Source organism: Moschus berezovskii, chromosome 19, assembly GCF_049115385.1.
Source record: "Moschus berezovskii isolate FMDL1 chromosome 19, NW_MosBer_1.0, whole genome shotgun sequence".
NCBI classification, from domain to species: Eukaryota; Metazoa; Chordata; class Mammalia; order Artiodactyla; family Moschidae; genus Moschus; species Moschus berezovskii.
The window spans coordinates 38,136,221-38,163,888 of NC_142478.1; the positions used below are offsets into that span (position 1 = coordinate 38,136,221).

Sequence of the window (27,668 nt, forward strand, 5' to 3'; positions counted from 1 at the left end):
ATATAAACTCAACTAAAAAAAAATTATTAACATATATGGTTTTAATATACGATATCTCAGATTTAACATGGCAGCACAAATAGCACAAATAGTGCACATATAACACTAAATTTAAGTAAATTCAATCTAACTCCTACATAACTTTGTGATTCTGACCATGGCACAGTAACTATTCTATCCTTCCTAAGAAAAATAGAGGCCTGTTAGTTATTCTCTAATAGCATTAAACATTACTAAAACTAAGTATATGTCTTTAACTCTGCCGTTAGTAACTGTCAACTTGAAGAGTATGGGGCACATAAGATAAGACTATTTGGAGACACAATGGAGATTTTAAATTAAAAAAAAAAACTTCTAACAGAGGTTAAAAAGAAACAAATGATTTCAGACTCTAGATGAGCCCAAATAGCAATAAAAACCTGTAGAAAGAGAATAAAGACTTAGGGTCCACAAAAGGCATGGAACTGGACATAGTTACTGGTGAGACTCTAAATTAGAATCTGCACCCAAGGTGAAAGAAAAAATGTAACTAAAACACTAAAAGTAAGTATTCTTTATAATGTTAGGGTCTGGGTCTGGGGCCAGAACCAACATACCTTTATTGGCTTCAACGGAGAACTGCACTGAAACAGCCAAGCTCATAGCAGCCCCAAACCCAGTTTTCTTCAGCCAACCTCCTCTAAGGGCTTTTCTCAGTAACTTTCTGCTAACTTGGGGAACATGAACAGGAGAGTAATGAACAGGTCTCCTCCAAAGCCCTCACCCAAGGAATTGACAATCTCCCCATGATTCTTTTCCTTCCCTGCATTCCACCCATCATGTACAGTGCAATAGAGAAATCTGAGCTGGCCTTTTAAACTTCAGTTATACTCAGTCAGGTCATAATAGGACTCAAACTGTGATACTGACCTTAATACTTAAATAAATTCACCATTTTTCTTTTTCTTTTGGTAAAGTTTAAGGTACAGAGGTCTTCCCTGATGGCTCAGTGGTAAAGAATCTGACTGCAATGCAGGAAACATGGGTTCGATCCCTGGGTTGGGAAAATCCCCTGGAGGTGAAAATGGCACTCCAGTATTCTTGCCTGGAAAATCCTTAGGACAGAGGATCCTGTCAGGCTACAGTCCATGGGGCAGCAAAGAAATCAGACATGACTGAGCACTCAGGCAAGGTTTACAGAAGAACTGAGCATACAGTACCGAGACTTCCCATATATTCACTCCTACCCCAATACACACTCAGTTTCTCCTATTCTTATCATATATTATTAATATGGTATATTTTTTACAACCAATGAAACAATAATGATATATTACTATTAACTGAAGTCCACAGTTTATTCAGAGTTCCTCAATTTCTACCTAACGTCCTTTTCTGTTTCAGGACCTCACCCAAGAAACCACAACAGTATATTTCGCTCTCCAGTCTCCTTGGGCTCCTCCTGGCTGCGGCAGTTTCTCAGACTTGCCTTATTTTTGATGACCCTGACAGTTTCAGGGGCTTCCCTTATAGCTCAGTTGGCAAAGAATCTGCTTGCAATGCAGGAGACCCTGGTTCAATCCCTGGGTCGGGAAGATATCCTGGAGAAGGAAATGGCAACCCACTCCAGTATTTCTGCCTGGAGAATTCCATGGACAGAGGAGCCTGGCAGGCTACAGCCCACAGGGTGAAAAAGTTGGATGCAACTCAGTTTTAGGAGTAGTGGTCAGGCATTTTACAGAATGAATGTCCTTCAATTTGGGTTTGCCTGTTGTTTTTCTCATAGGTAAACATGGGTTATGAGTATTTGGAAGGAAGACCTTGGGAATAAAGTACCATTCTCATCACATCATACACACAAGGGTACATACTAACAACATGACTAATCCTAATGATGTTAACCATGATCACCTGGCTGAGGCAGTTTTCTCCACTACCAAGTAACTCTTCACTTCCCTCCTTTCCACATTGAATCCTCGGTAAGGAAGTCATAACTATATGCAGGAGTTAAGTAGTAAGGTCCTCTAAAACTTTTTCATTTATGTTTTTAATATAATTCTTTCCAAAGGCCTATACAGATGAAAAAACTAAGTCTTAGAGAATTTGTTAAGGCTATAAAGCTAGAAAGTGCTAGTATTAGAAACTGAACCAAAGGTATCTGAATCCCAGCTTCATGCTCTTTTCATTGTAACACACTCAATTTCAAGGGCACAAATTATATACTAATGAGTAAATTTCAAGCTCTACATTATTCAACTTCTAGTCTTTGCTCCTGAACTTCCATTTAATTCATCAGGTTCCTGTTTCTTTGGCAGTGCTTACCCTTTCTTATTAATTCAACCAACTTTCACTCCAAAGCTATGCTATTTTCCTCAGTTTTCTTTGCCCTTGAGAAGCAAAATTATTTTTTAAGCTAAGTCCCAGAAATGTCTTTCCATGTCTCTCAACCTGACCTATAGAAACTGCCTGAACTACCTTCTCTAGTAACTTGGTGTAATTAATGAAAAAAAGTACTGGACACTAGATTTAAAAAAAGAAAAGGAAGATTGTATTATACAGTGGTTCAGAGCTTAGACTCTGGAGTCAGAAAGTCCTGAGATCAAATTTCGGTTCTATCACCATTCCTTTGACTTGGAAAAGTCACTTCACCTTCTTAAACATCATTATCCTTATTTGTCATCCTTGAAACAAATCTTAAAGCATTCTGTATATAAAAGAGGTATCTATGCAGTTTTCCATGTAGTATCTGCAAAATGAAAGTTCTGATTTATAGACTAGCCTACATGATTTTTTTAAAAAAGCTCAAAGATGAACATGGATTTTATACAGTTCAGATTAACTTGTACCTTTGGTAACAGAATAGTAGGGCATCTAGTTAAATGGACAATAGTAATTATTTTGAATTGTGCACTGATTTCAATAAAATACAGGGTTTTTTTTTTTGTTCTCCTGAAAATGGGATATATTTTGGACAATTCCTCTATGAGTGATGTATCAGAAAAAATTTCCTCCAAAAGTCAAGGATATACCAGCTTCATTATATTCTTGTACTTGCCAATACTGTTCATAAAGGACTTGCTGAAAATCCCTGTCAGAGGCCTAACCCCCCTTCTTCCAGAATCAGTAACAGTGCTTTATAAAGTGAAGTAGCCCAGCTATACAAGGGTAATTAATCTATTGTAGTACTCCAGACAAAAAGCAAGAGAGAAGCAGAGAGGAAATTTCAACTGGAAAATATTTTGACGTAATTGACCCAGATGACAAACTAAACTTAAGCATATGTCAAGTGCTACAGTCTGTACAAAAACACATACAGATGCCAAAGGATATTAAAAGCCCACACAAGCCAAGGTGAAGACTTAACTCTGAGTAGAATATAAATCTTGTAATCACTGTTTAGAAAAGATGTACAGGGGGAGCTAAAGGGTTCTTTCATAAACTAACAGAAACATTTAAACGTTTAAAACTCTTTATCTTGGAAATTAAAGGTAATCACCATTGCAAAAAGTGTTAGGGGAATTTATTCTTTCCAATATATCCAAAACACTTAGGTCTCCCAATACCAGTATCTATTTTATTCTGATCACTTTCAAAATGTGTAAGATTTGTCATTGCAATAAGTTCAAATTTAATTATAGTATTTAAATCCCATAGAAAACAAATATCTATGTTGAAAACAACACAACTTTTTCACAGGAAAATAAAACTTGCAAGAATACAACATGACCCTAACTTCTTTAACTTGATTTCCTCATACATAAACTATATGATACAGCTATTTTGTACGTGCTAAGTCGCTTCAGTTGTGTTCAACTCTGTGCGACCCTGTGGACTGTAGCCCACCAGGCTCCTCTGTCCATGGGGATTCTCCAGGCAAGAACACTGGAGTGGGTTGCCCTGTCCTCCTCCAGGGGATCTTCCCGACCCAGGGATCAAGCCACATCTCTTATGTCTCCTGCATTGGCAGGCGCGTTCTTTACCACTAGCGCCACCTGGGAAGCCCATAGCTACTTTAACTCTTCTCATAAGTTAATCAGACCAAGATGAAAGAACCAATAAAAATGCATAGAAGAGCAAATTATTTTTGTGCTCTTAATTTTTCCTTTTGTATTTTTAAACAGATAGGAAAATCTGAAAGAACAGTAATGAACATCCATTGTTTATTAACTATATCCTCCACCCAGATTCAAAAATTAATACCGTCAAAGTACACGAAATTGTATAATGAATAAGAGTCCACATTAAATAAAATTTAATAAGTAGGATATGTAAACCCCCCCCTAAGAAAATACAAACTCAGCTTATGAAGAAAATTTCTTAACATCATGTATCTTTTGTGTATGTGACCTAAAATAATTAAATACTTAATGAAAGGCATTTACAAGTTAACACATGGTCATTTTATATGAACAGTGTCCAAGATAAACCTTACAGAAAATCTTTTTACTATTTTCTCACCATGAAGAGAGACCAAAGGGAAACTATAAAGTTATGAAAGGTTTCATAGTCAAAAATTGTAGTAAATATATTTCTAAGTAATCCTAGGGTAGGCCAGAAAGCAGTTCTGGCAGCAACTGTTATCTTCAATCACAAAAGAGGGAGATACTAATTTGTAAGGAAATACACATGCTTTTTCTTCCTTGATATTCAAGTGTACATAACTGTGAGCTAAGTCCTCATTAAATAAGTTTCAGGTATCCAGTACACAGGAAAAATTCAAAGATTATGACTATACAGTTGTGGAAGGTAGGCAGAGAGAAATGAAGTTGACGGGGAAAAAAGAAAAGGAGGAAATGCCAGTAAAATGGCCATGTTCATTACCACAAGATAGGACAACAAGGACCAAAGAGAAATGAAGATGTCTCGAATTTTCAAAATCACTCATTACTCCAACATTTAAAACTGCAACCCTTAAAACTACGGTTGCGAGTCAGCATAACTAATCATAGTGAAAATGGTCCCCTCCCCAAATCCATATCCAATATCTTCCACAAGATAAAAAAAAAAAAAAACAGGCAAATACTAGTGACTGTGATGATACTGATTCTCAAAAATAAAATAGCCTAAATACATCTAAATAACATTCCACAAAAAGTACAGCTGATCCTTGAAAAATGAGGGGGTGAGGGCTCTGACCCTCTGTGCAATCTAAGTATAACTTAGTATAACTCCATATACACAGTCCCCCCATATCCGCCAATTCAATCCACCATAGATAATGTAATATCATTGTATTTACTATAAAAAAAAACCTGTGTATAAATGGAACCACACAATTCAAACTTAAGTTGTTAAAATAAAGTATTAATAAAAGACTGAACTTCTAAAATAAGTTTATACTAAAATAATTGTGAAAACTGCCAATCATTTCAGTGTTTTAAGACAGAAAACATTTTATTATGAAAAAAATTCCCTGACAACATCAAAATAAATTATCCTGTGCCTTTTTTCTAAATGACTTTGATGATTAACATATTTAAAATACGTATTTCTATGATAAAGTCTATAGACTTTAGGGCTTTATATATATACATGTGTGTATGCGTGTGTGTGTATACATAACCTGGAGGAGGGTAAGGCAATGCACTCCAGTATTCTTGACTGGGAAATGCCATGGACAGAGAAGCATGGCAGGCTAGAGTCCATGGGGTTGCGCTGTTGGACACGAATGAAGCAACTTAGCATACAGTGAACAAACAGTATGTGTGTGTGTTTCAGAATATAAGCAATGTATATATACCTTCTGACTAGAAAAACATATTTTAAAAACATTTTTACCATATAAAGTATCTGTGTTCTTTTAAAATATTATGTTTATACATATTAAATTTATTAAATTCATATTTAAGTCGTGGTTAAGAAAAAGTAATTAGTACAATTTTAAAATGTAGAAAAAAAATTGGTTTCTATTGCATATGGGTGGGTGTAAGAAATATTGAAAATCAAGAAATTAAACCACGATTTGCTGATTATAGGCACTAATTTATCTCTCCTCTCCCTATATTATATTGACAACAACTGCAAAAAAAAAAAAAAATTTCAGCTACTCCTTAAGATGGCTCTCCTAAGGGTAGAAATCAAAGGATAGGTGGTGGTGGGGGGGTGCTGCTAGAAGAGAGAGTAACAATTTAATAAATTTAAACCTACCTTTATAGCCAGGAAATTCAGTCCACTCTCATTGGCCAAAGCCTTTGCGATCATTGTTTTAGAGCATCCAGGTGGCCCATACAAAAGAACTCCTTTGGGTGGCTGAATACCCATTTGGGTGAAAGACTCAGGATGTTTCAAGGGCCATTCTACAGCCTGTTTCAGTTTCAGCTTGACATTTTCCAGTCCTCCTATATCTGACCAGGATACCTGCAAAACAAACAAAAAATTTAAAACATATATATACAAGAAAGGAAACAGAACTATTTTAAAAATCAATAATTTCCTAAAAAGATTAAGAACTAGGAGTTTATAAAGTGTGATTTGCATATTATAGAAATATTAAAGAAAACCAAAATATTACTGCTTGCAAGTCTTACTTTTATAAGCAACCATTTAAACGATTGAATATACTGTTAAGTCTATATTCTATTCTGCTGCTGCTGCTAAGTCGTTTCAGTCGTGTCCGACTCTATGCAACCGCATAGATGGCAGCCCACCAGGCTTCCCCATCCCTGGGATTCTCCAGGCAAGAACACTAGAGTGGGTTGCCATTTCCTTCTCCAAGGCATGAAAGTGAAAAGTGAAAATGAAGTCGCTCAGTCGTATCTGACTCTTAGCAACCCCCGGGACTGCAGCCTACCAGGCTCCTCCATCCATGGGATTTTCCAGGCAAGAGTACTGGAGTGGGATGCCATTGCCTTCTCCGTATTCTATTCTACATGACTTTAAAAACTAGCTTTCATCTGTTTGAAAATAGTTTGAATCAGTGATTCAAGGTCAAATCTTCATATCTAATTTCTTATATTTCTTTTCTTGAAAGCAAAAAATATTTTCTTGAAGGCAAAATTACTTTCAAATACACCTCTGTAAATCCTTATGGAATATATAATCTTTTCTGCCTTTGGTATATTAATAAGAAGCCTCAAAATTTTATACTTCCCCAAATGTTCCCCAAACAAGAGAGTTCTTTACGTTTATTTACTTAACATATATGTGTTACATACCATATAAAGTACACAGGAAATAGATGAGACATAAATTCAGACCCTAAAGAACTTAACAAATATCAGTAACACACACATAAATAACCATAGTACAATGGAAAGTATACTAACCACAATGACAAAGAAAAATCCTTTGGGAGTTCCCAGGAAGAAAAGATTATTCCCAGCTGGAAGGTAAATCTGAAAGCCAACTCTTGAAGCATGGATGAGGTCCAGAAATATGAAAATAGAGAAATGGTTAGGTAGAAGCCAAAAAATTATGAAAGGCTCAGAAGGAAACATGAAAAACATGAGAAAAAAAGACTTGAGAGGGAAGTCAAAAAAGAAAAGAAAGTTCTTTTCTCTAAAAAAAAAAAAAAAAGCAAGTTCAAGACATCTAGTGGAGAACCTTGAAGACTAGATGGAGCTCAAGAATCTCTTTATTCATAAGAAGTCTTTAAAGGTTTTTAATCTAGAAAGCAATATGCTCTGATCTGTGCTTCAGAAAGACTTCTCTGACAAGATTCAGTAGAGAGGAGAGTGTCTGCAGAGAGAACAATTAAGGATCTATCACAAACATTCTTAAAAAAAAAAAAAGTAAAGTGAAAATGAAAGTCACTCAGGCCTGCACAATTCTTTGTGCATGGACTATACAGTCCATGGAATTCTCCAGGCCAGAATACCGTGAATGGGTTGCCTTTGCCTTCCCCAGGGGATCTTCCCAACCCAGGGATCTAACCCAGGTCTCCCGCACTGCGCACTGCGGGCAGATTCATTACCATCTGAACCACCAGGGAAGCCCAAGAATACTGGCGTGGGTAGCCAGTCCCTTCTCCAGGGGAACTTCCTGACCAGGAATTAAACCAGGGTCTCCTGCATTGCAGGTGGATTCTTTACCAGCTGAGTGACCAGGGAAGCACCTTGCCCCCACCAAAAAAAGGCAAGCTGAACTACAGTAATCACATGGAGATGATGAAGACATACCAGAAAAATACTGCACGTCTACAGCTGAGGATTATGAAGGCAGTGGAAGAAAGGAGAATGTGAAGCTAAAGATTTCAAGATGGATTGGTAAGAATATAGACCACAGTAGAAATGATTGGTAGGAGAGAAAGTAAGAATTTGGGGGGGATATACAGAGTTGCATATATTCACAATTGAATACACACCACAAATGGAGTTGAATATGTGTCACAAACGGAGCTCTGGAAAGATAATAGGGTTGAACTGTTGGATTTCAGAAATATCCACATACAAACAATAGAAACCATGAGATCAAGTAAAATTGCCCACCATGAGAAGAGAGATGTGGGTAAAAGGCAGGTCGATGGATGCTACCTATTAAGAGGAAAGAGGAAAAGAAAGAGGAAGAAAAGTCAGAAAACAAATAATCTATTGGTACAAACATAAAAAAGAGATAGGTTTTGTTTGTTACTATCAGGTAAAGATTACTTTTTCCAAATAAATCTGCATTTTTTTGGGTGGGGGTTCTGTTGTTTTTGTTTTTTGTACACAGAACCAGGATAATTCTGTATTATCGACCATAACACTGAGATAAGATTTAATTATTTTTTTTCTAAATTGCTGTCTAGGGATTTATTTCAAGAAGTGAGATTAATAGATTAAAAGGCATGAACATTTTAGGTCTCTTAATACCTAATGTCATTAACGATTCAATGGACATGAGTTTAAGCAAACTCCAGGAGATAGTGAAGGACAGGGAAGCCTGGCATGCTGCAGTCCATGGGGTCTCCAAGAGTTGGACACAACTGCACAACTGAACAAGAACAACAATCTTAACGCCAGTTTGCTATTTCAACCAGTTCATCCATTTTAATGGCATGAGGAATATGTGTATGTTTCCCTGAAGCATCATCAGCCTTGGTTTTTACTTTGTCTTTGTTTTTCCTAACTGATTTCTGATTTCACCAATAAATAAAATTAAATCTAGGATTAGTGCACATGATCTTACTACCTTAAAAACATGTAGCTATCATCAGTAGGATCCAAGTGACTGTTTGTCACAGAAGGCAACTATTATTTGTGTAGCCAAAGCCTGCTATAGGCAGGAGTACAGCAGAGTTGTCATACCCTGATGGGTAGTTGTTGATGGTAGTCAACAACTGTCAAAAAATTTACAGATCAGAAAGTAGAGATAATTAAGAAGAAATGGTCAGTAGGTCTGGCAATGAGGTTATTGGATAGTTGCTTAATTAAATCAGTAGTTTTTATTTTTATCCCTTTCAGCAGTGGCATATATATGTACACACAGCACACACATACAGCATACACACATGCAAACATGCATATAGAGGGAAGCCATGTATGTTATCTAATGGATAAAAGCTGTGTTTATAACTATCATAAACACATAAGTCAGAGAAGCAACTTTTACGACTTCAAATGATATGATGTTGCATGATATCCATTCAGTTGTTACTACGCAATTATCGTACCTATGCAATGAGAACAGCACATTCTGTTGGAGAACATGCTCCATAAGGAGCAGCTATTCCATGCCTTGAAGCATATTTGAGTTATACCTTGAATACTACAGAAGAATATTTGAAAAAATGAAAGTGTTATTCACTCAGTCATCTTCGACTCTTTGCAACCCCATGGACTGTAGCCTGCCAAGTTCTTCTGTCCATGGAATTTTCCAGGCAAGAATACTGGAGTGGGTAGCCATTCCCTTCTCCAGGGGATCTTTCTGACCCACGAATGGAACCCAGGTCTCCTGTGTTGCAGGCAGATTCTTTACTATCTGAGCCACCAGGGAAGCCTTTAGCAGAATGCTTGCTTCTTAGAAGAACTGCTTTGACATACGTAGATAGTGTATTAAAAAACAGAGACATCACTTTGCCAACAAAAGTCCATATAGTCAAAGCTATGGTTTTTCCAGTATTCATGTATGGATGTGAAAGTTGGACCATGAAGAAGGCTGAGCACCAAATAATTGACGCTTTAGAACTGTGGTACTGCAGAAGACTCTTGAGATTTCCTTGGAGAGTGAGGAGATCAAACCACTCAATCCTAAAGGAAATCAACCTTGAATATTCTTTGGAAGAACCTGTGCTGAAGCTGAACTTCCAGTACTTTGGCTACATGATGCAAAGAACCAACTCATTGGAAAAGACCCTGATGCTGGGAAAGATTGAGGGCAAGAGAAGGGGGTGACAGAGGATGCGATAACCATTAGTGACTCAATGGACATGAGTCTGAGCAAACTCAGGGAGACAGTGAAGGATAGGGAAGCCTGGTGTGCTGCAGTTCATGGGGTCGCAAAGAGTCAGACACAACTTAGTGACTGAATAACAAAAATTTACGTAAGCACACATATACAGATAGAATTTTCTTAAAAGTTAGTACAGAACTATATTCTTCTTAATCAGTAGTATTTAAAACAAAATTCAATGGTATGCTTATAAATGGTAAGGAAAATGGTTTTCTCAGATGTACATGAAACTATAACTAGCAATATAATCTGATAATCTTCAATATGATAAAATGTAATACATTTGAGTATATTTTGTTTTTAATCAGCCTTTCAAAAAATCTTTAAAAAGAATCATTTAAAAGAACCCAATATCAGATATTAAACTCCTGAAGCACCTTCATGAAACACACAGGGAGTTACATCAGAAACTCTAGCCTTTCAGGAAAATAGAAGGCAAAGTCATCTGCAAAACATCAACCAATCCATTAAATATTGTTTAAATGCCTGTTCATACTATGCTGGTTCCTAGGGACAAAATAATACTTGTCCATACTGAGTTTCTGACTTGACGGAATATTTCCTTAAAAAGGCATACTTCCATAGTTACGTAATTACTATAAAGCCTGGTATATGCTAAAAGGGTAGTCACAGAGTTTAAATGGATGGTTAAGAAAAGCTTTTCAGAAGTGCCATATGAAGTAGGATCTGATGAACACAGAAATTAGCCAGCTGAAAATAACAGCAAATGCCATGGAAAAGAGAAAGTGTGAAAAAAAAAAAAAGCATCAAACATTAGGAGAAATAAAGGTAATTTAGTGCGGCTAGAACTGAGACCAGGGGAAGAGAAACAAAAGAAGTCAGCCAACATATGAAGCTATCAGACACTGAAGACTCATAAAACATCAAGAAATTTATCCCGAGAAATTTGCTCTCTTTATCCCGAGAGCAATGGAGAGCAACTTAATAAGGAAAATGACGTGATCAGATCTCTGGAAGAGCACTGTGGTTATAAAGTGGGGTGGGGATTAAAACTGGGATGATGGGGAGGAAAGGCTTCTACACTAATTCTTATAAGAGACTGTGGTTATCTGCATTACTACAGAGGAAAAAAGATTAAAATTAAATTTTATTTAATAAGGCTAATCAATGAGTCTTAATAATAATTAGATTTTGAGAGATGTAAAAAAGAAAACTAAGTCAAGCTTAACAGTCAGGATTCAGACTTAGGGAAATGTATAACTGAAAGTTACGTTAAAAGAGAGAAAAATACATTTGGCAATGAAGGAATTAGTTTCCACTTGTACTGGGGAATTTACAAGGGACATAAATTCAATAAACTTTAATGTCTTCTTTGTGCTCAACTTGTCTTAGAGAGTGTAAGGGCACAAAAGAAAGTGAGATAATATCCTCAAATATTTTTAATAGAAAGAGGAATAAGGAAAGTATCCTAAAAGACATAGTCTTTGACTAAAGACATAAAACATGTCTACACACAAAATAATACAAAAACTACTGAGAAAATAGGTTAACGTTCTTAAATATGTGAGATGAGGACAGAAATTTGGAAAAGATGGCATATACGAAAGACTTATGTCAAGGTGTTAGAATATGAAGGTAATAATACCAATTCCCACCTCATATGTTTATGAGGATAGGTATTATAGCTCTTATAGCTAGTACAACCTATAAGAAATTATGAAGGACAATGTAAGAATTACCTGTTACCTCATGACCTAAAAAGAACCATTGTTAATATTTTGGGGTAGTACTTTCTAGTCTTTCAAATGCCTGTGCCTGTGCATAATATAAACACAGCTTTACATTCTACTGTTTAAAAACTCCATACACTTCATTTTGTATGAAGTTACTGGCATCCCTCATAGCTCAGTAAAGAATCCGCCTGCAATGGAGGAGACCCCGGTTAGATTCCTGGGTCGGGAAGATCCGCTGGAGAAGGGATAGGCTACCCACTCCAGTATTCTTGGGCTTCCCTTGTGGCTCAGCTGGTAAAGAATCCTCCTGCAAGGAGGGAGACCTGGGTTTGATCTCTGAGTTGGAAAGATCCCTGGAGAAGAGAAAGGCTACACACTCCGGTATTCCAGCCTAGAGAATTCCATGGACTATATGGTCCATGGGTGCAAAGAGTTGGACAGGACTGAGTAAAGCAACTATACCCCAATAAAAAAAATTCAAATAAAAAAAAAAATAAATGAACATTCTTTTGAGGTTTCTTGAAAGACAAATCTAAGTTCCAGTTCCACTATAGTACCATAAACTGTATACAGACTCTCCCTGTCTCCCAACCCCACTGATTAAAAATAAGAATTTCAGACAAAATACAAAATCCAACTACATGAGGACCCTGAAAAGTAAAAGGAGAGTGGAGCATAAGGCAAAAAAAAATTCGGAGAAAGGCCTTGCACAAGGTGGTGGAAGGGGCTGGGCATGCAGTGGTTTTTTCCTTCTCTTTGCTCTCTTGACTCAGCTTTTCCCCTTTTCCTGCTTCCATTTTGCATAAGGTTGCTAGGTTGAAATACCTAACAGTTTCACGGGAAAGAACTGCTAAAAAATAGTAGATGAGAAAGAATATAAGGAACTGCACACCAGAACTTTGCTAATAATTGCAAACTGCTACTAATCTGAGTGATTTTGTTGTTGAGTAAATCACATTTGAGAATCTCATTAGTTATGGGAGCCAGATAGTTCTCTAATTCTAATTAATAAAGGAAAACATTAAGGTAAAGAAGAAAGGAACTATGCCAGTAAATAAAAAGATATTCCAAAAACCATGGCAAAAATGATCAACTTCAAGGCAAATATTGTAACCAAATTTCAAACTATAGATTTCTTGATCAGTTAAGTGGTTATATTAAAACGAGTTCAATTTCTAAAACATCATTTACATTACAATCACACTTTAATGAGTCTACTATGAGCTGTGCTCAGAGAGCGGGCTATACTGAAGTCAAACTTCCAAATATAATAATTACGTAAATAAGTACCCCTTAGATCAAAAACCTTTATGCCCTCAGTTCAGTTCAGTCGCTCAGTCGTGTCTGACTCTGCAACCCCATGAATCACAGCACGCCAGGCCTCCCTGTCCTAGTTCAACTTAAAAATGGTTAACCATTTCCAAAATGAGCTTTTAAAAAACAACTTACTTTTGTCTGATAAACAATGAAAAGTATCACAAAAAAATGGAAACTTAACAAGGGAAAAAAAAATCCAGTTGCAGCAATATTCTTTTTTTAAAAAAAATAAAACTCACATCATGAAAATGACAAAGTTTCACTTAGAAAATTCTTCACGTCTCTTTAAAATGTTTTATATTTTTCCTAATTCACCAAATTCCTTGAATAATTTAACTGCAATTCAACAAAAAATGCTTTGATTATTTAAGGAAACTTAACTAACCTCTGCCATTCTTACTATGGCATAGCACAATAAGGAAAAGAAAAAAGAATATGGATAAAACACATATACAGGAACAGTAAAAAAAGACTGGGACTTCTACTAATTGTGCCCCTAGCCCCGGGACCAAAGAAGCACATGTACACAAGTTTCTCAAGTGAATTTTAAATCATCCACATGTAATATATGATAAAATGCCCCAAAACTAAAAGAAATCACATAAAAGGCCCAGAAAAAAATGTTTCAAATAGCAAAGATTTTTTTAAAAGTTTTGTTCAGATGATTATTCTTTGGGCGTCTGTGATATGAGTAAATAATAACCAAACAGAAGGGTTCTTCTATTATATATGTATCTTATCACTAGGACCTTCCTAACACAGTGTCTGTACATTATAGATGCTCAATGTTTGGTATGGGAATAAATAAATGAGCAGATGCACATTTCATCTGTACTCCATTTTTTTAAAAAAAGAGTGGCAGAGGAGTAGAAATGACAGGGAGATAGAGTGTAGGCGGTGAGATGGGAAAAATAGGAGAGATTTAGGAATTAACCAACACATGTGGTCAGAAGTAGTCAAAAATGTTGCCAACATGTAAAAGTGTTGGGCCATACATATGCTTTGCAAGACATTTTCTAGCCCAGATCTGTCCAAAGATCTGGGTCATAAATTCAGACCATTTCTTCTGATCTCTTTTGATGGTTGCCTGATAATAAAAATGTTTGCATATATATAGAGAAAAATCTTCTCCTGCCAAGACTGGCTAAAGGGATGCTCCAGTTCAGTTCAGTTCAGTTGTTCAGTTGTGTCCGACTCTTTGCGACACCATGAACTGCAGCACACCAGGTGTCCCTGTCCATCAACAACTCCCAGAGTTTACCCAAACTCATGTTCATTGAGTCAGTGATGCCATCCAACCATCTCATCCTCTATTGGCCCCTTCTCCTCCTGCCCTCAATCCTTCCTACCACCAGGGTCTTTTCAAATGAGTCAGCTCTTCTGATCAGGTGGCCAAAGTATTGGAGTTTCAGCTGCAACATCAGTCCTTCCAATGAACACTCAGGACTGATCTCCTTTAGGATGGACTGGTTGGATCTCCTTGCAGTCCAAGGGACTCTCAAGAGTCTTCTCCAGCACCACAGTTCAAAAGCATCAATTCTTCGGTGATCAGCTTTCTTTATAGTCCAACTCTCACGTCCATACATGACCAATGGAAAGACCACAGCCTTGACTAGACGGATCTTTCTTGACAAAGTAATGTCTCCGCTTTTCAATATGCTGTCTAGGTTGGTCATAACTTTCCTTCCAAGGAGTAAGCGTCCTTTAATTTCATGGCTGCAATCAGCATCTGCAGTGATTTTGGAGCCCAGAAAAATAAAGTCTGACACTGTTTCCACTGTTTCCCAATCTATTTGCCATGAAGTGATGGGACCAGATGCCATGATCATATTTTCTGAATGTTGAGTTTTATGCCAAATTTTTCACTCCTCTTTCACTCTCATCAAGAGATTCTTTAGTTCTCCTTCACTTTCTGCCAAAAGGGTGGTTTCATCTGCATATCTGAGGTTATTGCTATTTCTCCCGGCAATCTTGATTCCAGCTTGTGCTTCATCCAGTCCAGCATTTCTCATGATATACTCAGCATATAAGTTAAATAAGCAGGGTGACAATATACAGCCTTGACATATTCCTTTCCCTATTTGGAACCAGTCTGTTGTTCCATGTCCAGTTCTAACTGTTGCTTCCTGACCTGTATACAGGTTTCTCAAGAGGCAGGTCAGGTGGTCTGGTATGCCCATCTCTTTCAGAATTTTCCAGTTTGTTGTGATCCACACAAAGGCTTTGGCATAGTCAATAAAGCAGAAGTAGATGTTTTTCTGGAACTCTCTTGCTTTTTTGATAATCCAGCGAATGTCTGCAATTTGATCTCTGGTTACTCTGCCTTTTCTAAAACCAGCTTGAACATCTGGAAGTTCACAACTCACGTATTGCTGAAGCCTGGCTTGGAGAAAATTGAGCATTACTTTACTAGGGTGTGAGATGAGTGCAACCGTGCAGTAGTTTGAGCATTTTTTGGCATTACCTTTGTTTGGGATTAGAATGAAAACTGACCTTTTCCAGTCCTGTGGCCATTGCTGAATTTTCCAATTTGTTGGCATATCGAGTGCAGCACTTTCACAGCATCATCTTTTAGAATTTGAAATAGTTCAACTGGAATTCCATCACCTCCACTAGCTTTGTTTGTAGTGATGCTTCCTAAGGCCCATTTGACTTCACATTCCAGGATGTCTGGCTCTAGGTGAGTAATTAGAGCATCGTGATTACCTAGGTCATGAAGATCTTTCTGGAATAGTTTTTCTGCATATTCTTGCCACCTCTTCTTAATATCTTCTGTTTCTGTTAGGTACATAGCATTTCTGTCCTTTATTGTGCCCATCTTTGCATGAAATATTCCCTTGGTATCTCTAATTTTCTTGAAGACATCACTAGTCTTTCCCATTCTATTGTTTTCCTCTATTTCTTTGCACTGATCACTGAGGAAGGCTCCAAGTTTTGTTAAACAGAAGGCAAAGGGAAGAGGCCCTTTTCTGTCAGAAAGCTGAGCAAACTCTTGTCAGCAAATTTCCCAAGCCATCCCGACTCCGTCCTGAGATACAGACCAGAAAGGAAGTTCCTACATTGCCGAGAATAACCAATGCTGACCAGAGAGCCAACATGTTAGGGAAACAGGATTGCTGCCGATATTTTCATTTGAGGACAACAGATGTAAGAAGAAAGCCCCTATAAAGAGTGAAAGAGATACTAGGGAACAATCCTTACAGCACAGTCTTAATAGGCAATATTTAGAAAAAGAATAAAAGATTTTACCTTTATACTCAAAGCTGGTCCCTGGCTGCTAAATGTGCTACATGTAGTAGCCAGGGATATAAATATTAGTGGGATAGGATCAACTTGAGAATCAAGCTGAAAGATGCCACAAGAAAATCCTGGAGAAAGAAGCTGCCTAGAGAAATTAAGACATTTATCCTAGGTATATACTGAGTTCACTGAGACAGATCAAACAAGCATCAGAGAACTGACCAAGTGTAAGTGGAAGACTGTTGAGCAATAATTAACCATCCTACAGTAAAAGTTGTCTAATGGTGCCATCTTTTGTAACTGCTGGTAATGATGGGGGTCTCCTGTATTGCAGGTGTCAACAAGAAAGTCAGACTCCTATAGATATCCTAGTTGAGATTTTAATATCAATATTCATTTATTTACTCGTTTATTCACTCATTCAACTTGGTGCAAAAGGCTGTTAGGTTTTGAGTGCTTAGCCAGGCTCTCAGAATACCAGTACAGTATACAGAGCGAGATAAAAAAAAATGAACAGGATTGATGTGGCCCATGACTGCGGAGCTTACAGGCTAAAAGGAGAAGCAGACATCGTAAGAAAGTGAAAGGCACTCAGTCGTATCTGACTCTTTGGGACTGTAGCCTCCCAGGCTCCTATGTCCATGGAATTCTCCAGGCAAATTATTGGAGTGGGTAGCCATTCCCTTCCCCGGGGCATCTTCCCAAACCAGAGATTGAACCTGGTCTCCTGTATTGCAGGCAGATTCTCTACCATCTGAGCCACCAGGGTGGAGCTTACATACTTAAAGGACACGTATATTAAACAAGTAAGTATTTAATTAATAAGTATTTATACTGACTCATTTGAAAAGACCTTGATGCTAGGAAAGATTGAAGGTGGGAGAAGGGGAATGAGACAGAGAATGAGATGACTGGATGGCATCACCGACTCAATGGACATGAGTTTCAGTAAACTCCGCAAGTTGGTGATGGGCAGCGAGGCCTGGCATGCTGCAGTCCATGGATTCACAAAGAGTCAGACATGACTGAGTGACTGAACTGAAGTATTTAATTTAGAAACTATACAAAAAACTGTATGGGATGCCACAAAGAGCATATAGTAGGACTGGAGGGTCCAGGAGTGTCCAGTACAGTTTTCTAGAAGAGCTGACCTTTAAACAAGGAAAGATGAGTAGGAATCAAGCAACTAAAGAGAATGAATGGCACTGAACCATTTGCAGGTCCTAACACTGGCTTTCAGTTCATCTTGAAGAAGGAAAAGAAACATTTGAGCATAATGCCAGAGTCATACTGAGATACTTGACTGGTTATCATACCAGACTCAATTTATAAAACAGATCTATTTTAGTCCCTCATTTATGACTTGACCAGTTACTGTCATACTTTCTGGTTTCTTTTCCCTGCTATCTCTGGAAAAATCTGAGTTTGTGCACATTAGAGATCTTGAACTATTGGGAAGAGGACTGTTGTATACTAGTAAGAAGAGTCACTGAGAATAAATTCTTTATGTAGACAGCCCATCAGCCTAAATTCTGGTTAAGTACTTATGAGGGGCTACAGGAGTTTAAATTAGATAAATAATACACTTCTGTTAATTTGTGATGAATATGGCACTTCACATCTGTGGTCTTCCTCCCAAAACCCTAACCATAATGAGAAAACAGTCAAACTCAAAGTGAGGGGCATTCTACAAAAGACCTAAGCAGTATACCTCAAAACTGTCAAGAAAAGAACAGAAACACTGCTATACCCCAGAGAAGCCAAAAAAGACACTAACTAAAAGCAATGAGGTAACTTAGATGGGATCCTGACACAGACAAAGGACAGTACAAGAAACTAATGAAATACAAACAGAGTATGGCATTTAGTAAACAGCATTCAAGACAGGCTTACTCAGAAAATCTGGGTGTTCAATCCCTGCCCATTTTAAAGAAAGGCCAGTCTACTGGGTGATATTCTCTGGGCTTTTTAAATATGTTGCCTCTAAGAGTGTTTTTTACGCCTGAAGCCTTGTGGTATGCTCTACCAGTTTGACTAGGCTAAGTTTACCCTGACAATATGATTTATGGACACTTGTTTTTGTTCTGGGAAGGGCCAGAATCTAAATAGTCAAAGTCAGACATGCAGGTGCTGCATACCTACATGACTGACCTGCAATAAAACCCTGGATTCTAAGGTTCATGTGAGCTTCCCTGGTCAATAACACTCCATGTGTATTGTCACACTGTTTCGGGGAGAATTAAGTGTATTCCCAATTGACTCCATTGGGAAAGTACACCTAGAAGCCTCTGTCTGGTTGATCCTGGAACTCATCTCAAGTGACTTTTCCCCTTGAGCATTTTGATCTGTATCTTTTCACTGTAATAAATCATCACCATGATTATAATGCGGCTTCCCAGGTGGCACTACTGGTAAAGAACATATTTGCCATTGCAGAAGTTAAGAGATGGGTTCTATCCCTGGATTGGAAAGATCCCCTGGAGGAGGACATGGCAACCCACTTCAGTATTCTTGCTTGGCGAATCCCATGGACAGAGGAGCCAAGTGGGCTATAGTCCACAGGGTAGCAAAGGATTGGACATGACTGAAGCAACTCAGCAAGACAGGGCATGAATATAATAGCTTCTGAGTTCAGTGAGTCCTTCCAGTGAATCATCAAGCCTGGGGTAGGCTTGAGGACCCCCACAAAGACAGATAGATGATAAAATTACAAGCAACTTAAAATTCCCTAAAACTCACAATCCTACCTACTCCCCTACTACCCATCTATGGGCCTGAACATCAGGGAAACTTTATCTCAGGCAATTAAACTTATCTTTAAATTTATCTCAGGTTTATACTGAGGTTCTCAGACATCTGCTAATTTTCAGTTACATTTTCCCAATTTTCCACCTTTTCCACCTTTGGCATCATATTCCATTCCACCTCAAAGCTTTGATCTTTCTATTGAGTCAAAACCAGAAGAATGTTTACTCTTACTACACTTAAAAAAAGAAAAGAAAAAAACTTACACAAAAAACTGCAAAGCGTTTTTCTATATAGGACATGAGACTCTGAAATAGTGATTCTATGCCCCACCCTGATTAGATATAAACTATTAAACATAGGACTTTCGAAAACTGCCAAATCAGGGCTCTTTGTTTCCAGCCAAAGAGGAAGAGATAAGATTCAGCTTTCTGTCTGAAAAACAAAAAAAACTTAAAAAGCTGACAAACTCTTAAAGACACTGGCCACCAGGCAGTGAAGGAAGATGATTCTTGAGAGAAGGGAAACAATGAGGTGAACCCTATGATTGTGCCCAACTAATTGCCTGGAGAAAGCCCATAGCTTGCAGCAGTACAGAGGTAACCTAGGCAGAGTCCACATTCTCCCTGAGATGAAATGATGAAACTAGGAGTATGAGGAAGCCAAAGAAGTAGGTATAGCAGCGTATTAGAGATAAAAGAGGTAGATAAAAAGAAAATGTCTGAAATTTAAAGAAGGTCTCCATAAATAGTCAGTTATTAATACATGCTGGGAGAAAAAACAATGAAACCAGGGAAAAAAAAAAAAAACGAGAACAGAAGGAAGTCTGCTTACTCCCAAGAGCCAGAGTGGACCCTCATAATTTACAGAGCATCAGGTAGGATATTGATAAAGATCTTAGCTCACTAATAGGGAAAAATTAACCCCAGACAAAACACTGCCTGGTCTCACCTAAGATAACTTAAAGGCAAACCCCAAAAGGATGAAACTGCTTCCAAATAACCATCATACCCCAGAGTAAACCTCAAGAATGTTCATGAATATAAAAAATATTCAGCTTCCAACAAAAGTCAAAATTTCTGGAAACTAACCAAAATGTATCATGCATGCAAAGAATCAGGGAAATATAATCAATAATAAGGAGAAAAATCAACAAATTGAAGCAGATCCAGAAATAACACAAAATTAATAGACAAGAACATTATAACATTATTTTAAGTCTATTGCATATGTTCAAATGAAGAAAACATTAAGTAGAGAAGAAAAAATATAAAAAAGGATAAAAATCAAATTTCTAGAGAAGAAAACTACAGTGTTTATAGTTTTAAAAATGAACTGGATGGAATTAATAGCTGATTAGACACTTCAATAGGGAAAAAGGTTAGTGAACTGGCGAGCACAGAACTAGAGACTCTCAAACAAAGCAAAGGGTAAAATTAAACAGAATATAAAAACTGAACATAGCATCACTAAGTTTTGGGAGAATCTCAAGCAGACATATGTACATGTGTATTTTTATTTCCCTGTGAAGGAGGAAAGAAACAGACTAAATCCTTAAAGAAATAATGGCCACATTTTTTTCAAATTTGATTAAAACTACAGATACCACATACACAAGATCAAAGAATCAGCAAAAAATCATGAAGAAAACTAACAAGGCACAAGATAATCAAATTGCTTAAAATCACAGTTATAGAGAAAATCTTAAAAAGCAACCAGAGGAAAAAAGACTACGCACAGAAAAAGAAAACAGAAACAGAAGATTTATTTTCAAAGATAATGTGAAAAAGAAGAGAGAAGAGCAAACCACTAAAGAACTAGGGGTACGTGGGGTAGGGGAAAGGTATCAATGTCAATCTAACTTCTTTATCCAGTAAAAATAGCTTTCTAGAACAAAAACAAAATAATGATTTTTGGGGACTGCAAAGAAAAAAAAGAATTTGAGAATGCAAAAACTGAAAGAATCCTTGACAAGCACACTAACATTACAGGAAATATTAAAGTTAGCTCTACAGGAAGAAGGAAAATGCTACCAGGTGGAAACCTGAATCTACACAAAAGACCAGAGAGAGTTGAAATGGTAACTACATCATGTAAACATAGAGATTTTTTATTACTATTATTTCAATCTCTTCAAAAGGATATTCTGTTTAGAGCAAAAATGATGACAATGTAATATAGGTTTACACCATGAAAAGTAAAACAAAGTGAAAGTCGCTTAGTCATGTCCGAATCTTTGTGACCCCATGAACTATAGAGTCGATGGAATTCTCTAGGCCAAAATCCTGGAGTGGGTACCCTTTCCCTTCTCTAGGGGATATTCCCAACTGAGGGATTAAACACAGGTCTCCCCGATTGCAGACAGATTCTTTACCAGTTGAGCACAAGGAAATGCTATGGACCTAACAGAAGAAGAGATTAAGAAGGGTGGCAAGAATACACACAAGAACTATACCAAAAAGATCTTCATGACCCAGATAAACACACAATGGTGTGATCACTCACCTAGAGCCAAACATCCTGGAATGCGAAGTCAAGCGGCCCTTAGGAAGCATCACTATGAAAAAAGCTAGTGGAGGTGATGGAATTCCAGTTGAGCTATTTCAAATCCTAAACGATGATGCTATGAAAGTGCTGCACTCAATACGCCAACAAATTTGGAAAACTCAGCAGTGACTACAAGACTGGAAGAGGTCAATTTTCATTCCAATCCCAAAGAAACTAAATGCCAAAGAATGCTACCGCACAATTGCACTCATCTCACACACTAGCAAAGTAATGTTCAAAATTCTCCAAGCCAGGCTTCAACAGTACATGAACCGTGAACTTTCAGATGTTCAAGCTGGTTTTAGAAAAGGCAGAGAAACAAAGTGAGGTCGCTTAGTCGTGTCCGACTCTTTGCGACCCCGTGGACTGTAGCCCACCAGGCTCCTCTGTCCATGGGATTCTCCAGGCAAGAATACTGGAGTGGGTTGCCATTTCCTTCTCCAGGGGATCTTCCAGACCCAGGGATCGAACCCAGGTCCCCCGCATTGCAGACAGACGCTTTAACCTCTGAGCCACCAGGGAAGCCCAACCAGAGATCAAATTGCCAACATCTGTTGGATCATCAAAAAAGCCTTAGAGTTCCAGAAAAACATCTACTTCTGCTTTATTGACTATGCCAGAGCCTTTGACTGTGCAGATCAAACAAACTGTGGAAAATTCTTCAAGAGATGGGAATACCAGACCACCTGACCTGCCTCTAGAGAAAACTGTATGCAGCTCAAGAAGAAACAGTTAGAACAGGACTTGGAACAACAGACTGGTCCCAAATCAGGAAGGAGTACGTCAAGACGGTATATTGTCACCCTCCTTATTTAACTGATATGCAAAGTACATCATGAGAAATGCTGGACTGGATGAAGCACAAGCTGGAACCAAGATTTCCAGGAGATACATCAATAACCTCAGATATGCAGATGACATAACAATTATGGCAGAAAGTGAAGAACTAAAGAGCCTCTTGATGAAAGTGAAAGAGGAGAGTGAAAAAGTTGGCTTAAAGCTTCACATTCAGAAAACTAAGATCACGGCATCTGGATCCATTACTTCATGGCAAATAGATGGGGAAACAGTGGAAACAGTGGCTGACTTTATTTTTTTGGGCTCCAAAATCACTGCACATGGTGACTGCCACAATGAAATTAAAAGACGCTTACTCCTTGGAAGAAAAGCTATGACCAACCTAGACAGCATATTAAAAAGCAGAGACATTACTTTGCCAACAAAAGTCCGTCTAGTCAAAGCTATTGTTTTTCCAGTAGTCAAATATGGATGTGAGAGATGGACTATAAAGAAAGCTGAGCACTGAAGAATTGATGCTTTTGAACTGTAGTGTTGGGGAAGACTCTTGAGAGTCCCTTGAACAGAAGGAGATCCAACCAGTCCATCCTAAAGGAAATCAGTCCTGAAAATTCACTGGAAGGACTGATGCTGAAGCTGAAACTCCAATACTTTGGCTACCTGATATGAAGAACTGATTCATTTTTAAAGACCCTGATGCTGGGAAAGGGTGAAGGCAGGAGGAGAAGGGGATGACAGAGGATGAGATGGTTGGATGGCATCACCGACTCAACAGACATGAGTCTGAGTAAACTCCAGGAGTTGGTGATGGACAGGGGGAGGCCTGGCAAGCTGCAGTCCACGAGGTCGCAAAGAGTCAGACTTGGCTGAGCGACTGAACTGAACTCAAAGTAAAATATAAGACAATAGCACAAAGGCCAGGAGGGGAGCAATATAAGTAGACTGTTTTAAGATTCTTGCACTATAGATGTGATACATTTTCACTTAAAAGTAGACCATATTAAGTTAAAGATGTTTCAAGGGAAATAAAAAATATTTTGAACTAATGGAAATGAAAGTACAACGTATCAAATATGAGGGATACAGCTAAAACAATGTAATGATCATTTACAGTTCAAACACTGACCTAGAAGAGACAGAAGTTCATCAACCACAGTTCCCACCTTAAACTAAAGGAAGAAGAGTAAATTAAGCCTAATGTAGATGGAAAAGAAAATAATAAAGATGAGTACAGAAATAAATGAAATCAAAACCAGAAAAATAAAACAAAAAGCTGGTAATTGGGGGAAAAAAATAAATAAAATAGCTAGACGTCCAGACAGACTGACTGTGAAAAAAAGAGAAGACATAAATTACCAGTATCATAAATGAAAGACAAAATATCACTATTGATCCCACAGACAGTTAACAGATAATAAGGAAGAATATAAACAACTATATGTCCATAAATCAGAAAATTAAGACAAAATCAACCAATTTTTTAAAAGATACAAACAATCAAAACTCACTTAAGATAAAAAACAGATAACCTGAGTAATCTTAGGTTTATTAAAAAATTAAATATACTTTGGCCACCTTATGCGAAGAGTTGACTCACTGGAAAAGACCCTGATGCTGGGAGGGATTGGGGGCAGGAGGAGAAGGGGACGAGAGGATGAGATGGCTGGACGGCATCACCAACTCGATGGATGTGAGTTTGAGTGAACCCCGGGAGTTGGTGATGGACAGGGAGGCCTGGCGTGCTGCGATTCATGGGGTCGCAAAGAGTCGGACACGACTGAGTGACTGAACTGAACTGAACCGAATCCTTCTAAATAAATAATAGGACCAAATGGTTTCAATAAAGACCTTTTGAGGGAGAAACAATACTAATTCTACACAATTTCTTCCAACAAATAAGGGAGTAGAGAATATTTCCAACTCACTATAATGCCAGCATTATCCTAATACCAAAATCAGACAAAAACATTATAAGAAAATTATACACCAATATCTCCCATGAACATATATGAAAAAAAACCTCAACAAAATGTTAGCAAATAGAATCCAGTAACATATAAAAAGGATACTATATCACAGCAGAGTGGAGTTCATACAGGAATATGAGAACAATTCAATGTGAAAAAAAAACTCAATGTAATTTGTTGTACTGACAGACTAAGAAAAACCATATGAGCATTTCAATAGAAGCAGAAAAAGCATTCAAGAGAATTCAAAATCCATTCATGAATAAAAAAAAAAAACCTCTCAGAAAACAAGGAACAAAAAGGAACTTAGTAAAGGACATCTTTAAAAGGAAAAAAAACCCAAAACAAGGCCAACATCATAATAGCGAGGGAGGAAACAAAGAGTCACTCTCTAATGGGTACAGAGCTCCTGTGCAGGAAGAAGAAGAGTTCTAAAGACGAATTGTGGTGATGGGTGCACAGCAATGGGAATATACTTAATGCCACAAAATTATTCACTTTAGACTGGTTAAAATGGTAAAATTCATGTTATGCACATTTTCAGTTCAGTTCAGTTCAGTCGTTCAGTCGTGTCCGACTCTCCGCGACCCCATGAATCACAGCACGCCAGGCCTCCCTGTCCATCACCAACTCCCAGAGTTCACTCAAACTCATGTCCATCGAGTCGGTGATGCTATCCAGCCATCTCATTCTCTGTCGTCCCCTTCTCCTCCCACCCCCAATCCCTCCCAGCATCAGTCTTTTCCAGTGAGTCAACTCGTTGCCTGAGGTGGCCAAAGTATTGCAGTTTCAGCTTTAGCATCAGTCCTTCCAATGAACACCCAGGATTGATCTCCTTTAGAATGGACTGGTTGGATCTCCTTGCAGTCCAAGGGGCTCTCAAGATTCTTCTCCGGCACCACAGTTCAAAAGCATCAATTCTTCAGCAATCAGCTTTCTTCACAGTCCAACTCTCACATCCATACATGACCATGGGAAAAACCATAGCCTTGACTAGACGGACCTTGGTTGGCAAAGTAATGTCTCTGCTTTTTAATATGCTATCTACGTTGGTCATAACTTTCCTTCCAAGGAGTAAGCATCTTTTAATTTCATGGCTGCAATCAGCATCTGCAGTGATTTTGGAGCCCAAAAAAATAAAGTCTGACACTGTTTCCCCATCTATTTGCCATGAAGTGATGGGACCAGATGCCATGATCTTTGTTTTCTGAATGTTGAGCTTCAAGCCAACCTTTTCACTCTTCTCTTTCACTTTCATCAAGAGGCTTTTGAGTTCCTCTTCACTTTCTGCCATAAGGATAGTGTTATCTACATATCTGAGGTTATTGATACTTCACCCGGCAATCTTGCTTCCAGCTTTTGCTTCTTCCAGCCCAGCGTTCCTCATGATGTACTCTGCATATAGGTTAAATAAGCAGGGTGATATATACAACCTTTATGTACTCCATTTATATATGCACATTTTACCACAGTTTAAAAAAAACACAACAAATCTTTTCCCACATATGGTTATAACTCCAAGCTATAGTTGGAATTTCTATAGTCCTATGGTTACATGTAAAGAAGCAGACTTAACCATACTCAGGGGGTAAAATAATATTAACCAAAGACCTAAATGTGCATGCTAAAAGTATAAACTCTCAAAATAGAATATATGGTAAATCCTCCTGACCTTCAATTTGGAAAAACTTCCTCAAACGTGGCATCAAAACTACACACAACAAAAGAAAAAAGAGAGAGACTGGATTTTCTCAAAATTAAAAACTTTTACGCTACAAAGAATATTATCAAGAAGAGGTATCTCACTGAATGGGAGAAAATATTTGCAAATCACATGTATCTGACATGTGAGTGCCCACTCGTGTCTGACTCTCTGAGACCCTATGAACTATAGCCCACCAGCCTCCTTTGTCCATGGAGTTTTTCAGTCAAGAAGACAGAAATGGGCTCCCATTTCTTCTGGATCTTCTGGACCAGGGATCAAACTTGTATCACCTGCATTAGCATGTGGATTCTTTACCACTGTGCCACCTGATAGTAGATATTTAATAAAAGACTTGTATCTAGTTTATATACAACTCAATTGTATGTATTAATAAAATCAATATCAATTGATCAATATCAAAATCAATAAAATCAATTGCATATATTAATAAAATCAATAATAAAAACATTTTAAAAATGGCAAAAAACCTGAATAGACATTTTTCTAAAGAAAACACATACAAACGGTCAATATGCAAATGAAAAGCTTTGCAACATCATTAGCCACAAAGAAAATATAAATCAAAAACCACAATGAGATACCATTTCACACCCACTAGGATAGCTACACTCAAAAAGATACTGTAGGAACATACACTGCTGCTGAGGATGTAAAATGGTACAGCCACTTCAGAAAACTGCTTGGCAGCTCTTCAAAAGGTTAAACAAGTGGTTACCAAGGACCTAGCAACAACATTACTTGATATATACCCCAAAGAACTGAAACCAAGATCCAGCAATCCCACTGTTGGGCATACACCCCAAGGAAACCAGAATTGAAAGAGACAAATGTACCCCAATGTTCACTGCAGCACTATTTACAATAGCTAGGACAGGGAAGCAACCTAGACGTCCATCAGTAGATGAATGGATAAGGAAGTTGTGATATATACAAACAATGGAATATTACTCAGCTGTGAAAAGGAACACGTTTGAGTCTGTTCTAATGAGGTGATGAACCTGGAGCCTATAATAGAAAGTGAAGTAAGTCAGACAGAGAAATATAAATACTGTAATATTAACACATACACATGGAATTTATAAAGATGGTACCAATGATCTTACGTGCAGGGTAGCAAAAGAGACACAGATGTTAAAGAACACTTTTGGACTCAGCGGGAGAAGGCAAGGGTAGGGTGATTTGAGAGAATAGCACTGAAACAAACATGTACACTAAAATATGTAAAACAGATGACCAGTGAGAGTTCAAAGCATGAAGCAAGGCACCCAAAGCCAGTGCTCTGGGACA

The 27,668-nt window shown here is 37.8% G+C and overlaps 1 protein-coding gene across 1 annotated transcript in view; it reads right to left on the minus strand.

Annotated features, from left to right (window-relative positions):
* The window catches only part of AFG2A (AAA ATPase AFG2A), a 348,050-nt gene that overhangs the window by 263,296 nt on the left and 57,086 nt on the right, over window positions 1–27,668 (minus strand). Inside the window, exon 11 of the mRNA XM_055404743.2 lies at window positions 6,127–6,336. Coding sequence (XP_055260718.2) covers window positions 6,127–6,336 — 210 coding nt within the window. The remainder of the gene's footprint in view (window positions 1–6,126; window positions 6,337–27,668) is intronic.